Below are 17,373 nucleotides of genomic sequence, written 5' to 3'. Positions count from 1 at the left end.
TTTTAAAAATTTTTCTTATTCTAGTTGAAGTCTCCTCAAGTTCTTTATGCAACTCCAAATTTATTTTGACCTTAAAGGACGCATTGCCAGGTTATGATTTTTTGAAATATTTTTTGGTCATGACAACTATTCATTCTAACAAAAGCTAATAGGTTTTTCTAAAAATTTTAGAAATATTCTTAACTAGATCTATTGTATACGGAAATAGTGTTACAACAGCAGCATCTTACACAGGATGTTCAAAATTCTTTTTAGATTGTTAAACTGATTTTAACTACTATTTTCATTTTTTGGTATTGAAATACAGCAGAAAATATATTTCCAAACAAACAAAATTCGTAATAATATTTTAAACAGCTTGTAATATAATTTTTTTAATATTTGATGATGACGATAAATTTATTTAATATACAAGGTGGGTAATAAGTACGTCACGGAATGTAGGTACAGTTTTTTTTTTTGTATTTTGACATCCACTTACAGGTTTAATAATTAAAGATAGAAAGAAACTTTAAATACAAATGTACGACTTTTCCTTTATTTCATTTGACATCAAAATTTGCTGGCATAAAATATATAAGTTTAAAATAAAAAAAATCATTAAAAAAAATGAAAATTCATTCTTATGAAAATAACAAACAACGATTTTTATAACTAACCTTTACAACAACATAAGGAGAATACCTAAAAACGAAATAACATTAATGTACCTACAATTTTTACAAATCAGCATGCAAGTGATTGTGATGATACAGTTGAAAATATGTTTTAATTTACTATTGCTTCAAAAACAAATTCAAAATTATCAAGCATTTCGTCCTGTATTTTTCTTTCAATACTTGTAAATTTTCAGGGAAAAAAATATGTCTAAAGGACTGACAATGAGATCGGGGCTGTTTTCTGGCCACTTAAGGTTTCTAATAATATTTTTTAGTGTTCGTAAACGGGATTCTTCCTCCAAATTAAATTTGCCAATATTCCTGAAGAACTTTTGCACATTATTGTTATTTGAATAATACAGTTAATTATTTATTTTTCGGCATCAGAATAACCCATTGTAATTTTTAAATTTTTTAAATTAAAATGGGTTATTCTAATAATGATAAATCCCATGTATTTTTAAAAGAAGATTCGTTTCTGTCGTTTTTGTCTGATTGTGTGCGAGAGAAATAGAGTTATAGTGTGCGATAGAGCTAGAGTGACTCTGTCCTCATAGAGATAGAGTGACTCTGTCCTCATAGAGAGCTTATCTCTCTCTCTCTCTCTGCTGTCTTTAGGAGTCTCCCCAGCAATTTCAGGACACCTAGGGAGGGAACGTGGTGTAGAGCGCTTGGCCTTTTTAGCCTTCGTTATCGATCTATGATGTCACACAGTATAAGAAAAAAAAAAAAAAAACGATTTTTGCTCGTAACTCGGAAATGGCTGGAAATATAAACTAATTTCCCCTTGGTTCTGAGTAGAGCACTCGGTGGGTGACGCAGGGCGGGGTGTCACAATATATGAAAGAAAAAAAAAAGTATTTGCTTAGACTCTAAGTATCAAAAAATCTCCCATGGTGAACAAATAAATCTCCCATGGTGAACCAGTGAAAAACGTCAAAACCCGCATGTCAAAAAAAAATCGGGAGCAATGGTGTTTGACATCATAGGATAAAAAAGTGTTTATAACTCGGAAACGGTGCGTTGAATCGAAAAAATAATTGAAAAATGTCAACCCCTCCCTCCCAGGTTGTGTATGTTCCTTCTGCGTTGAATGCAAAAGGTCCGAAGTCCGTATGTCGAAAATAAATTTTGGAAACAAGAGGTATGTCGTGTTATTGTAAAAAGGCCGTATAACTCGGAAACGGTGCGTTAAATCGAAAAAATAATTGAAAAATTCTCCCCACACCCGTGATTCTGTGTGTCAATTCTGCGTTGAATGGAAAAGGTCCGAAGTCCGTATGTGGAAAATAAATTTCGGAAGGAAGAGGTGTGTGAGGTGATACAGTAAAAAAGGTCTTATAATTCGGAAACGGTGCGTTGAATTGAAAAATAATTAAAAAAATCTCCCCACTACTCTGGTTCTGATTGTCCGTTCTGCGTTGAGTGGAAACGGTCCGAAGTCAGTATGTCGAAAAACAAAAAAGTTAGTCAAAAATTGCAACAGCAGTAGCGAATGCAATATCTTATCTCTGTATTGATTGATGATTTGTTGTTTTTTTTTTAAATAAATTTCGTATTCAACTACTCCTTGAGGTTCCAGCAATTTTACATTGTGTTAATTTTTTGAACACCTTGTGTCACAAATATGAGCACTACCAATGAGATCCATGATATGCAACACTTGTGTCAATAATTATTTTACCTATCTAAAGAAATCAACAATAAGAGGCAGTACCCATCTAAAGATACACAACCTGTATAATGCAATTATTTTAAACATAGGTGTTAATATCGTACCATATTGAAAGTCGACGCACAAATATAAAAACATTAATTTCGAGTTTTTGAATTTTCCCATTCCAAGGTGATATAAAATAAATAATTAATTAATTAGGTAAATTCATAGTTTTAATTCTAACTTGATTTATTTTATTTAACATTTAAGGCAAATGTGATTTCCAAACGCAAGATAAGTTCCTTATCTCTTTAATTACATAATTGAAAGCATTAAATTTATTTAGCAGTTATTATTTGGCAACAAAGCCACTGCTGGAACTGCCGCCTATTACCAAGTAGAAGAGTTACCACGGTAAATTTTATAGCTGGAAGGCGGCTAAGGAGATCCTGCTTCCATTTCGGGTTGCCAATTTCCAGCATTTAAGTAGTAGTCTGTAGCGATACGCTATATTGTCTGTGGTAAGTACTGAAATTTAATTGAACAGTTGTTAACGACAAAAAATATTAAGGTTATAAAAAAGATCTAGGGGAAGCTTTAATTAAAACAAGAAAATTAATGGTCCTTCGTTTAAATTAAATGTACATTTATGCGCCATACTTTTTTACATACTATATATAGAATAATTTTAAAATGCACCATTTTCAGTACAATTAACATTCTCACAACGAGATTTTTACTCTATATAAAGGAAATACTGTGACAGAAATAGGAGCCACTAAATGGCCACCCTGTATTTGAAATAATAATTAAAAATGTAGCAAAATATTTTGTATAATACACAAATTGGTATCATGATTTCTACACTTTTTTCTCTAAAATGCCTCCTTGTCGGTTAAGTACCTATAATCGTTTTTAACCAATTTTGAGTATTATTCTATAACTCTTCAAGGGTGCATTTTAGAGAAAAAAGTGTAAGAATAAAAGTATTTTAGTTTGATCTATTTAATACGCATGTGCAATAAAAACTTTTTTCTTTCATTGTCTTTCTCTAAAATGCGTCTTTGAGGTATTTTAATGCTCAAAATTGGTTAAAAATGGTTATAATTCCATGAGGAGACATTTTAGAGAAAAAAAATGTGGGTATAATAAGTTTTATTTTGACCCTATTAACACGCCTGTATACTTTAGTTTCAAAATCTTATCTATTTTAATAAAAAATCAAGATTTCCACTGATTTTGAGCTATTTTTTGAGGTTAGGGCAAAACCCTGACATGATGGAGCATTTCTGATGGCTGCATCATCTTCAGCGTGTCAAAATACAGGGTATCATAATTCTGTAAAAAAATGGGATGAAAAACAAAATTTTTGTATGCCTATGTTATCAATTCTATTTAATTTTCCAAATACACCTTGAATATACGGTATTTTTTCTGTATGTATAATTTGTTTTTGATGTTCTCAAAAATTTTATCAACAAATCTTTCTAAATCTATTTAATCATATGCCCGTTCTGACGCAAGGGGTTTAATTTTTTTTCTTTTCAGTCCGGCATATCCATTCAGATAAAAGGAGTAACTGACAATGCCACAAATAAATAATTACAGACAATCTAAATACACTTATATTCAATAAAATTTCCTTGTGTTTCTACGTAAATCCGAAGCAAAGATTACAGCATTTTTTTACATTCGTCTCGCAGGTACGATTGAAGTACCTTTATCAGACGTCTGAATACACGGTCTAAGAGCTTGCTTAACAATTTAAGACGGTCGACTGGCTGTTTCACTTTCCCCTAGGGTTAAAAAGAAAAACTTATCTACTAACCAATCGTGTTGTGCTGACAGAAACATTCACCGGTGTTGGGATTACAAGTTTCAGAGTGGCCGTTGCAGTCGCATTTTCCGCAAAATCCTTGTTCCTGGCTGTTCGAGGTATTAGCGTAGATCCTGACGTGGCCGAAGGAGCAAGTCTCGCACGATAATCCAGTGTAACCTTAAGCAGGAAGCGGGTTGTTAATTAATATGTTATGGGGTTTCAGGTCGGGGAGGTGGATGTTTCTGGCCTATATCGATATCCGATTACGTTTAGCTTCTTGGGAAGCGCTCCATATAATATTTATGCGGTAATTATAGCGCGATTGCTTGAACACATTCGTATGATATAATATTCAACGAAACTGGTTTGAATTATATAAGATAATTTAAAAGAACAGTAGTAAATAATATTTATTAGTTAATCTACAAGGAATGGTGGAAAATGAGACAGGCACAGAATTGGTTGAATTATAAAAAGGTGCACACATATGATGCTTTTGATTTTCGTGTAACTTTCATAGATTTCTAAAAAAATTTAATTTTATGAAAACCTTTTTTCCTCTTTTGAACAACTTAACTGTATACAGAACAAGTTTTTCATTTTCAGGTATTGGCGAATGTGATAAAGAAATAACAATTTCCTGAGTAGACCAACGTTCCGATTTATTTTAGATTTTCCTGAAGACTATAATATAATACATATCATGTTCAACTCATTTAAAAAATATGTATATTTTGGAAAATATTAACAAGTTTCAAAAAGGCGCACATTAAAGTATATAAGAAATGTATTTCAACAAAATACAATAGAACAAATAGCAGACAACATTGTCAAATAAATTGAAAGAGGCATAGGTACATATAAGTACTTCGCTAAATTGAAGAAATTGTTCATTAAGTGAATAAATAATAATCTAGATGGTAGAGGCGTAAAGAGAAGAAAACATTATTAATTTTCGGAAGATAAAAAAATATACACAAAATGTACTTGTTAATAATGTTATTGTTTTATTACAATTTAAGAAATGTATTTATTATATAGGGTGTATAAAATGCAATGAATTTAGAATGTGATAAAAATAAGATAATTTGTTCCTATCAGTTTTTGTTTTTGAGTTGCACGACGTTAAATAATGAATTTTTAGAATTCAATTTTAACCATATCTTTCAAATAAACAATGTATTTCATTGGACTTTGGTATACGTAATTCGTTGTTTGTTAATATACAGGAAATTAATGGACGATACTTTAAGGGTAGCTTCTTTCGATGAAAATAAACCGATTTGGATCGTTTTACCTTGGTACTTGCTTGAGTTAAAGGTTACCCAAAAATTAGAAGATTTCAATATTTACAGTTGCAAAGTTATTCAAAAATAATAAAAGGGGATCTATGTAAGTTATTAGAACATTAAAGGCATCATTCATAGCGCAACTTTTTTGTAATTTAACTCTCTCTGTCTCTCTCTCCCTCTGTAGTGGGTAACTAACTACACAGGATATGACAGTACCTTTTCAATAAATTTTCAAGACTAATTCCTCTTGTCAAAACAAACATAAAACAACAAATATGTCTTTCTAAAACACTTCGTAAGGTCTTTTTTATCTTTCAAAAGTTGGAAGGGAAATACAGTTTTTGATCGATGTTTGAGAATTGTTGAACACGGTAGTTACCTACAAAAATTTGATACAAAACTGTTAAAAATATGTTATTGATGTATCAAAGAATCTTGTTTTATTAGCTGGATAGAAAATGTTCATCTAAAATATCCAAAAATTATGACAATGTTAAGACGAACATTGCAGGGCTGATACAGACAACGAGAAATCCCTAAATCTTGTTGTGACTAACATTAATGGTTCGTTTACAATGAACAATGACAAACCGTTACGTTACGATTGGTTGAATAAAATGTAGATGAACCGAAATGTTGTGTTTTAATGTAATCTTGGTTAACTTAACTGACAAGCCCATAACATTATCACGGTTTTTAAACTGTTATACAAAAAATGAAGAAAGAAAATTATAAAAGTTTTCAATGGAAATGATATGTCCAAAACTATAAAAAAAATTGTCCTCAGTATCAAATAACTTCTTTTATAACAGTTAAATCTTTTCCAATTTTGAAATCTATTTGATTTTTGAAATGTTATTAAATAATTATGTTTCATTTGCTTTGACGAAGAAAATTATTCTAAAAGATTGTTACAATGTTTCTGCTAGGCCATGTATGTCTAATAAAATAAGTACGGGGTAAATCATTTGTTCTCATCCTCTTTTTTTTTTGGATTTTGTATTCAATTATTAGTGCACTAAATATTTAAATTTTTAAATAATAAGGCCTACAGGAGCTAGAACTCAGCACTTCTTTATTTGCAGCCTTTCATTGTTGGTTAGTTTCATTAAGTTAGATATATTGTTGGTTGGTTGGTTGGTCAAATTTAAAATCATGCCAAAACATCTCTGATTGTATATTGAATAATAAACTGAGCGTTGCAATATTCTACCTACAAAATTGCAAGGGTTTTCCTGACCAACAACAACAAAAACAAAAAATATAGGTATTTTGGATTTCCGTGTTAGTAATGTATTCATTGGTAGCTCGGAAATTATAAGGTATACATAAAATCGTTAAATAGGGTGAGTTTTAGAAGATCATGGCCCTCAAGCTCTGTTCATTTCCTGATCGAGATATTTTGAAGAAAAATAAATGTTGCGAATTTATAAAAATCTATTGCAACTTTTCTATTTTTATGAATTTTTAAAATATGTAAAATCAAAATTTCACTATGGACTCGGATTTTCATTTCAACGTTTCGTCTCCGGAAAACCATTATAAATTTTGATGTTGAACGAAAAACAAAGCCATCCTTCCTGAGGTTGATGAATTTCGATCAAAATAACGTTGAATGCCGGTATCGAGATCTTCATTATTATTGATAGGTACAATTTTTAAACTGCAATCCCTTCAATCTTATTTAAAGGCATGTCTTAAGCTGTAGCTTCATTAGTGCGATGAATGCTTGCATCCGACGCGAAGTTTGGCCATTATTTTTATACGTTTTCTGATAGGTGGACCGAACTATTCTGCGGACTACAATTCCGTCAAGTACTGAATTATTCTCTCAATATCTAATAAACGGATATCATTCATTCATCTAAACATGGTGGTTCTGCCGATGAATGATCTTTAGAGTGTAATTCAACGCCAGACAGAACTGTTATTCGAAGAGCAGTTTTTTACCGGTATATCAATAGTCGAAGAATTTACTTCGCTTTGTGCAACATCAGTTATACTTTCGCGGTATCTAGAGTTTTACTTGTGAAATTAATTATCAAATAATTAACTCAAAGTATGTTGTTTGCAAGAACAAGCTTTATTCACTTCGTGACAATATTGCCATTGAAATGTTAAGATTTGCAAATAGTTTATATATTCTAAAGCTGACTCTAGTATTATTTGTATCTCTATGCGATACGGAAGATTCATAACATTTATTATTATGATCTAAGCGTTGCATTATCAACAAAAAATATATTATACGGGGTACATCACTCTAGCGATTAGTAAATCGCTATTTGTCAGTAGGTACCAATTAGGTATTGAGTAGCAGTCACAATTAAGATATCATGTGCTTTGTATATTGTATCTTAAAGATATTTGCAGTAAAGTTATGTGGTCAAAAAGTTAAATGATAAAATAAAAGAGTTACTGTCATAACAAAAAAAAATTGTGTTGTTGCAAAAAAAGTATTACTCGGAAGATTATTTCGAGTACTATTCGTAGGTTGTCAAAAAGTGTTAAATGTATTGAATTTGAATGGATTGTCTTAAAGAAAACATGTGAAATACGTGAAAATAAATAAAAGTAATGTGTCTCAAAAGTATAGTGTTTTGCAGATTACTTATTTCATATTTTAGGTTAGAATACCTGAATAACTTTATCAGTGGAATATTGTAATAGCCTGTATACAGGGCTGGAAAATCCACATGGTCCATCTGCCTTTACATGAGAGCGACAAAGTAAAGTAAAGAAATCCGTGCGATAGACAAGGATGGTTACATTGAAGACGTTTCATAATCTGAATAGTCACGGCCCGTTTCGGGTTAGAAGTGGGAGTGTATTCAGATTGTGAAACGTCTTCAATGTAACCATCCTTGTCTATCGCACGGATTTCTATGATTTTATCGCTCTCACGTAATGGCCGATGTACCATGGGGACTTTCCGAACCTGTATAATCTAGTAAAACTTACCTGAAGGACAAGAACATTTTTCCACGCTGCTGTAGTATTCGCTATCGTTCCCTAAATTTAAAACAGCGTCTTCCAACAGCGCCTCTATTTGGTCCATATGAAAGGTGCATCGAAGTAAAATATATTTGAGGTTCATCAGAACCCTTAAAAACTCTCCTCGTGTTACTGATCTTCCCTGATATTTAGCATTGTCTAACGTTGGAATATCTGTCACATCGTTGGACAGAACATACCAGCCGGATTCGTTAAGCTTTATTTCAAAAGCCATCGAGTCCGAAGTGTACGCTTCGCTTCCGTGGGCTATCTTCAATCCATCGCCGCCCACGAGAATTATATTCGGACCTAGGGTCGGCTCGCCGCTGGTGTCCCCCCTCATCACCACCCACTGGACCTTAAATAGGAAGTTGGAGTTGTAAGCCTCGAGTTTGTTCCCCAAATATTCTTCAGGTGCAAACCAGTAAAGGGATGTAATCCCGGAAAACTCGTAGTTTCCCAACGAGAATACGCTTTGACCGTTCCAGTTGGGCTTCACAACTTTGGTTACTTTTAAGTCGGTAATGAGCCAGTCCTTTAGAGATCGGATCTGAAACGAATTTTACCGTTAATTAAAATAGAGGAAAAAATTGACGCCGATGATTAAACTGGAATCCCCTTCAAAAGGACTTCCATGGTAACTTTTTATGAACAGGAATTGTTTAAAAGTTTATTTTTACGGTGGCATGCACTTGCTTTTAAGATATTTAAGAAATGTTTGAATATCCAAATAGAAAAAGAGCAAAAATAAAAATGTTTACTATTTTTTTTTGAAACCTGAAATGGATACAAAATTTCAATTGTCAAAAAGAATCATTCTTCATAAAAATTTTTGCTTGTCCAGAAGCCCTTGGAAAGATCAATTGTTCAATTTAATGTACAGGGTGTTCAAAAATTTGGAAAAGGTAAAAACAGTGAAGAGTAAAGTACCTTAAATCTTAACGCTACGTGAAAAAGTAATGAGGAAATGTTGCTTGGAATTAAATTTTATGTTTAAATATGAAAGCATGGCCTTCTAGTTAATACTCGACATTCTGGGATATTCTAGGACTCTACTTATTTTTTAATAACTTCGGAGAAGCCGTTCTATTTAAAAAATATTGCTTTATTGAAAAACAGATACACATGTTTGCATATTAATAATTTATTTTTTATACAGAAGGATGAATAACCTCAAAAATATTAACTCAACATTTATTTTGAGAACACAGCAGAATCAGTAAGTATGTACGCGCCATTACAAAACTATTCTACATGAAGTCCGCCAAGTTCAACACACCTCCAATCTTTTTCTAAATGCAGAGTTGGTCGAATGTATTTACTTGGCAATAGGTTGAATTATCCTGCTTTTCAAGAAATCAACATTGTGTTGCACTGGTTCTCTGTACACTCTTTCTTTCAAGAAGCCCCAAAGGAAATAATCAAAATACCAATTATTTGTAGAAGGCAATTATTATCAATAATTGCTTAACATTAGTTGTGACATTAGGTGTTGATATTTAATTTTATTCAAATAATGCTTACTTTACAGCATCGCATTTATCTTGTTAAATGTTATGGTATCGGTAACATTTCTTATAGCCAAGCAATTGAATTGTTTCATGAAAAATATCCAGATGTTAAAGTTACCCGCCAAAATCTGAGAAAACTAATTCGAAAATTTTAACTGGTGATGTAAAAAACGTAAAAATGTCAAAAAAAGAGACACGATGACGATGATGCAGCCACAATACTAGTTTTGAATTCGGTAGAAGAAAACCCGACACTGTCACTAAGGAAAATATCTAAACAAATCGATGTTAGCAAGACACATATTCAGAGGATTTTGGTAGAAAATAAGTTTAAAGCTTTCAAACCAAAAGTAATTCACACTCTAGAAGTTCATGATGATGCACATCGTTTGGAGTTCTATTTCGAGATAGGAGAAAGGATTGTGGTAGATAGACATTTCCACAAAAATATATTTTTTTCCGATGAAACCACTTTTCCTATCAATGGAGTGGTATCGTCGCAAAATTGTCGTTTTTGGTCGCAAGAAAATCCCCCCTTTACAATTACTTTAAGAAGTCAAAGGTTAAAAAAAGTAAATGTTTGGTGCGCGATTACTTTCAACCGAATAATTGGGCCATACTTTTTTGAAGCAAAAAATCAATATACGTACCTGGAAATGCTAGACACATTTTTCTGGACCGAATTAGAAGAAGAACATTTGGAATACAGACAAAAAGCATATTTCCAACAAGACGGATGTCCCGCTCATTCAACAATTCTTGTCCGCAATTGGCTTAAAAGAAAATTTCGAGAGAAGTGGATAGGAAGATATGGTCCTATTTGTTGGCTAGCAAGGTCCCCTGACTTGTCGCGGCTTGATTATTTCCTTTGGGGCTTCTTAAAAGAAAGAGTGTACAAAGAACCAGTGCAATACAATGTTGATTTCTTGAAAAGCAGGATAATTGAAGCTCTTGCCCAAGTAACTGAAGAAATGATACGTTCGACCTACGCTGCATTTAGAAAAACATTGGGGAGGTGTGTTGAACTTGGCGGACTTCATGAGAATAGTTTTGTAATGGCGCGTACATACTAATTCTGCTGTGTTCTCAAAAATGTTGGATTCATGCTTTTGAGGTTTTTGATCCCCCTGTATAAAAAATAAATTTTTAATATGCAAACATGTGTATCTGTTTTTCAATAAAGCAATATTTTTAAATAGAATGGCTCTCGGAAAGTATTAAAAAATAAGTAGAGTCCTAGAATATCCCAGAATGTCGAGTATTAACCATGCGTTCATATTTAAACATAAAATTTAATTCCAAGCAACTTTTTCCCATTACTTTTTCACGTAGCGTTAAGATTTAAGGTACTTTACTCTTTACTGTTTTTACCTTTTCCAAATTTTTGAACACCCTGTACATTAAACTGAACAAATGACTATCTTGTCAATGGCTTCTGGACAAACAAAAATTTTTATGAAGAATGAGTTTTTTTGACAATTGAAATTTTGTATCCATTTCAGGTATAGGCAACCCGAACTGGGGACACCCTGTATATTGTGTCTTTTAAGATAACCGAAATTGCATTAGAAAGATGGGCACTCATATACGGTGTCGTTACGAAAACGATTATTCGACTGCAACTTCTCATTGTTGCCTCTAAAGATGCTGGAAAAGAACACAAATGTAAAAATTATGCTAATATTGTTTGTGTTGTTTCTTCTTTTTTCTTATTATTTTTACTATAAGTAGATATATTTCTTGAAACTACGTTTGTTACAATATGATTTTTGAAAGTTCGAAGTTTCGAAAGTTTATGTTCATACAATAAATAAAACTTTCTTTTTAACAAATTATTATTTGCATTCTAAATACAATTAAAATGTGCCTATTATAAAAATTATAGATTTGACTAAGTTTTTGTTGCCTTTCGAAACAACAACTATTTTTCACAATTAATTCAGTTTTAAGAAAGTGACAATTGAGGCATCGAATTCCAGAGATGCAGATTTCAACTATTACAATTAGCAGATGAAATATATATGATAATATTTGAGGAATTCTTGTCATTTATGCAACAGTAATTATTATAAATGTTTCGGATGGTTTTCGAATGTCTCTCTTGATTTATAATTTTTCAGAAAAAGACGTACAAAGACACATTTAGTAATTTATTTCCAGGTTGCTGTTTTCTTTCGTCTGTATTTAAGAAATAGGCCTATGTTTCTGGACTATGGAGACTATGTACTAACTACGGAGACTAAGAATTATGGACTATGTAGACTATGGAGAAACAGGCCTATGGTTTTTGAACTATGATTTATGATAGAAATGATACACAGGTACCCCAAAAAGATGTACCCTAATGTGTCGTTGAGAAAGATCATAACTATATAAAATAGTCGAAAATTCATTTTCAGCAATCTAAAAGAAATGACCAAAAATTAATTTTAAAATATAAAATATCATCTTCGAGGCCTTGCATCATCAGGAAAAAATCGTATTATTTATGTTATGGACCAAGTGATAAATCGGGCATTATACATAATGCCCGGTCATTATGTAAAATGCCCAATATGAGTGTGCAATTTGATAATAATTATTCAAATAATCAAATTGACCGGGCATTATACATATTGTCCATCACCTTTTGGGCAGAGTAATACAAACATATTTAATTACTATTTTTTTAACTTAATAAACTAAATGTTAAACAATTTAAATAATTAGACTCATTATTTGGATTAATTAGCAAGGACTTCTACATTAAGAATCCACTACTTTCTGCATTTAAAACTTAAGGAAAGTCATATTAAAAATATAGGTAACACAAAACATAAAATTTAAAACAAACATTTCACAACATATCTTTGTTTTATAGAACTTTTGACATATTATTATAAAACATAAAATAAACTAACGTTTAAGCAATCTTAAACTTCGTCCTTCCCTCCTCGCACCGTGTCAAATTTAGCTTTGTTATCAAATTGCCCAATTGTCACGTAGCAATATAATAATGACCGTGCAATGTGATAAATAATGAAGTTTAGATAGTAATTAATCACTTAGCCCGATAGAGCTAGACATTATTCATAATGCTCGCACATTATTAATAATGCCCGCATTAATCACCTGGTCCATAACATTTATATTTATCACCTCTGAATTTATAAATCTTAGAATTCATTTTCTACTACCACATGCATAGTGACAGTAAAAAATTGTTTGTTGCATGAATGAGACTCATGTCACCATATGCAGGGTGTCCCGGTACTTGATACATTCGAGTTCAGATAGATGTGGTCAAAATAATATCAGTTCTTCATATAATTTTTTTCCATACGGGCCTTCGTTAACAAGTTACGGGCCCTCAATATTGAAAATTAAAATCTTATTTTTATGTACAGTCTCTAAACTATTAACTTCAGCATGATGCAAATTTGGTGATCCATAACACATTCGTACAGCTTGTTTTTGATGTAGTAAGTGAAACTTCATTATGCCCAGAACGCCAGCGATGGACTATACCCAATGGTTACCAACCCAGAATTTTTGCGTAGATGACGATCGCAATCTGCCAGTATCAAAAATTAGATCCCTGAAGAATAACGATAACACCCTCTTGGTTCAACTCGATAAAATTAACAGTTTAGGAAATATTTTTGATTTTATGTCACAGTGCACATCGAGCGGCGCCTCCACCATTAATTTTTAATTGGACGTAATTACTATGTTAGAATCGTACATATTTTTTAAATAAGAGCCTAGGTAGTCTTACTCTGTACTAATGTAATTTTCACGAACAAAATTTGACAAATACACTACACTTAACACAAAATAGAAAAACAAAACAAGAATAAAAGAAAGTAAGTTAAAAAAATAATTTTAAAGAAGGAAGACTATCAAAATACATTTTCAATATGGACACTTTTCACCTCCACACACTTTCTAAGTCTACGAATGTTATTTGTTTGTACACGAAAAAGCATTTCTGCAGTAAGTATAATATTATTACAATGGAAATAGCAATAGTAATAGGAATAGCAATAGCAATAGCTTTGTAGCAATTCATCCCTGGTCTGTACTGGAGTTGCGTACATTAAACTTTTCATGTACCCCGACGTAAGAAGTCCATCGGGTTAAAGTCTGGACAACGTGGTGGCAATGAAATTGCGCCTCCTCTCCCATTCCATTTATTATTAAACACAATGGATAAATAATTTCGTACAGCAAGATTGAAATGGAGAGGAGCCCCAGTGTGCATGAACCAAACGTTTCTTCGGGTGACTAATTGAACATCATCTAATAGTGGTAGCAAATTATTTTGCAAAAACTCCAAATATCGATGTCCATTCAGACGTTCCTCAAAAACGTATGAACCTATTAAATTATTACCAGAGAAATGCTTTTTCATGTACAAACAAATAACATTCGTAGTATTAGGAAGTGTGTGGAAGTGGAAGGTGCCCATATTGAAAATGAATGTTGCCAGTTTTCTTTCTTTAAAATTATTTTTAACTTATTTTTAAGTGTAAAGTATGTTTGTCAAATTTTGTTAGTTAAAATTACATTAGCACACAGTAAGATTTTCTAGGCTCTTGTTTTAAAAATATATACGCTTCCAACATAGTAATTATGTCGAATTAAAAATTAAAAACAAAAAATGGTGGAGGCGCCGCTCGATGTGCACTGTGACATAAAATCAAAAATATTTCCTAAACTGTTAATTTTATCGAGTTGAACCAAGAGGGTGTTATCGTTATTCTTCAGGGATTTTATTTTTGATACTGGCAGATTGCGACTAATTAAGTGCAAATAAAAATTAAAAACAAAAAATGATGGAGGCGCCGCTCGAGTGCTCTGTGACATAAAATCAAAAACATTTCTTAAACTGTTAATTTTAACGAGTTGAACCAAGAGGGTATTATCGTTGGCAAATTCTTCAGGAAACTTATTTTTGCTACTGTTTTATTGTCATCACTGATTTTAGTTGATCTGTAAGTAACTTCAGTTTGTTTATGTTCTTGATATTGCAGTTGTTTATATATGTAAAAAAAGTTATGTTGTACAAATGTTTTTTAAAATAAAAATCATGAATATAACAAAGGAGCTTCTTTAAAAAATGATTACATTAACAGATACAGACAGACTGCGATCGTCATCTATGCCAAAATTCTGGGTTGTTAACCATTGGGCATAGTCCGTCCCTGGCGTTTTGGGCATAATGAAGTTTCACTTACTACATCAAAAACAAGCTGTACGCATGTGTTATCGATCACCAAATTTGCATCATGCTGAAATTAATAGTTTAGAGATTAAATAAAAATAAGATTTTAATTTTCAACTTTGAGGGCCCGTAACTTGTTAACGAAGGCCCGTATGGAAGAAATTTATATGAAGAACGGATATTATTTTGACCTCATCTATCTGTACTCGAATTTTTTGTATCAAATAGCGGGACACCCTGTATTTTGATCCTCAGAACCCGTTTCTGCCATGGGAAATGTTTGGTTATCCTCCAGTTTTTTTGTTGTAAAAAATGAATTTCGAAACGTAAAGAGCAGTCAAAGGTCTGTATTCAGTAGGTTTCTCCTTGGGCACAGCTATGGAAACGAGCCGGCGCATCATATTTTCTTCAAAGACTCAATCGATCCTTCAGCTTTGGATGAACATAAGAAAACCGTCTTTAAAACCTAAAAATCAACTAAAATTCTACATTTGATGAATCTGAATCACAAATTCAAACAAGGAATTTACAGTCCGGAGACGGTAAGATCCTCGTTCCTTACCCAGTACAGACAAGTAAATCACGCAAGATTATTCAATAGATCATAAATCTAAATCCTTAATCCACAGATACCAACACTGCAGGACATAAGAAAATAATATCAGCCCTGAAACCTTGCAGTTTTTGATAGATACCAGAAACCCATATATCCTGAGGCCCCAAAATCTGTTACAACTTAGTGGATTTTTAATTGCGCGCGGCCCTACAATGACACTTTCTACAATCATGATATACTAAATCTGAGACGAGTCGATGTGCCGAAAGAAATCGTCTCAGTTATAAAACTATTTCTAAAGATTGCAGTAAATCGATGGTTTTTAATTATGTATCGCTCAAAAAAAGAACTGGATGGTGATGGACCATTTCCCATGGTACATTCGATATCTGGGTGGCCAAATACATAGAGTGGCATGAGCTTCATCCGTAGAACAGATCACTCTTTTTGTATATAGGTGTGTTAATTTATTATTATTCATATAAATGCACAACAATGTTGTAACGTTATTGATACCCCTGTATTGTGACTTTGTCTGTCTTTTATTATAAGATTTAGTTGTGTACGTGTCCTTTAATAATAGAAACGTCGCTTCGCATTTGCTTTGCGTATAAATAGGGAAATAAGCTTATTATGAATCGTCCACACCTGGTGCATTAATTTCATAATTTTCTGTCAGGAAATTTCATGTTATTTTTGTTCCCTGATATAAACGAGACTATAAACGATATTCCTCGGAAAAGCTAGTTTCGCTCTAGTTTTGCGAATGCGCTTCTGCATGTGACGCTGTTGTTTGCTTTTATAATATACATTAGTAACCAGCATATATGATTTAACAATTACGCTGTTAAATTACTCAAAATGATTCTGTAAACATTAATCTCTTAATGCGATTATTTGTAAATCACTTGTTGTATTTGTGTAGTGAAATGTTTGTATGTTTTCTTTTTTGTTATAATTTCTGATACAGGAATATATTCATTGTTTTTTAAATTGATTGTAAAATATATATATTTTTCTTAATTTGAAGAAACAGAAATGGTTATATGAGCAAAAATGTGCAGAATTTCATGCCGATCGTAGATTCGTTTTCGAATTTAGAAAATTCTGAATGGTTCAGAAGATATTCGAAGGAGACCGATTTTATCCTATTTCTTTTTATAGTCGTATTTCACTTGTTTTTCAAAATTTTAAGGCCAAAATGTCTAGTCTGATATAAAATAATGTGAGGAATCGATTTTTGCTGTCAGTATTAACATATCTCTAAAAATGTGTGGTGAGCGGTAAACTTCTGTTTTTGTTATGGACGCCATAATAAATTTTTGCCTCATTAGAAGAAAAGGGAAGTTATCTTTATAACGATATATAATTTATAGAGTTTTCATAAATATTTCTTATTTGTAATACTTTTTAACATAGCAACCTTTATTTACATAACAATAACAAAAGCAATGAACAAAACAACTTAGATAAATAGGTAGATTTTATCATAAATCTGGACTCGTTCATAAATGCTTTGAGTAGCACAAATTTTTTGTGCTAAAATTCTGAAAAACAAATAAAGCACGACTAAAAAAGTGTATAAAATCGGGTTACTTCGAATATCTTCGCAACTATTTTGAAAAACGATCACAGAAAAAATATGGGATCGACAGATAATATATGACAGATAAAAATGT

At 32.0% G+C, this 17,373-nt stretch overlaps 1 protein-coding gene across 1 annotated transcript in view; it reads right to left on the bottom strand.

Moving 5' to 3' along the window:
- Positions 1 to 17,373, bottom strand: part of LOC108906174 (laminin subunit alpha-1-like) — a 249,566-nt gene that overhangs the window by 32,693 nt on the left and 199,500 nt on the right. The window contains exons 9-10 of the mRNA XM_018709372.1: positions 8,389 to 8,971; positions 4,145 to 4,312 (exon numbers count right to left, since the gene is read on the bottom strand). Of these exons, the coding sequence (XP_018564888.1) occupies positions 4,145 to 4,312; positions 8,389 to 8,971 (751 nt within the window). The remainder of the gene's footprint in view (positions 1 to 4,144; positions 4,313 to 8,388; positions 8,972 to 17,373) is intronic.

This window comes from Anoplophora glabripennis, unplaced genomic scaffold, assembly GCF_000390285.2.
Source record: "Anoplophora glabripennis isolate ALB-LARVAE unplaced genomic scaffold, Agla_2.0 scaffold126, whole genome shotgun sequence".
Lineage (NCBI taxonomy): Eukaryota > Metazoa > Arthropoda > Insecta > Coleoptera > Cerambycidae > Anoplophora > Anoplophora glabripennis.
This window is presented reverse-complemented; position numbering and strand designations above follow the sequence as displayed.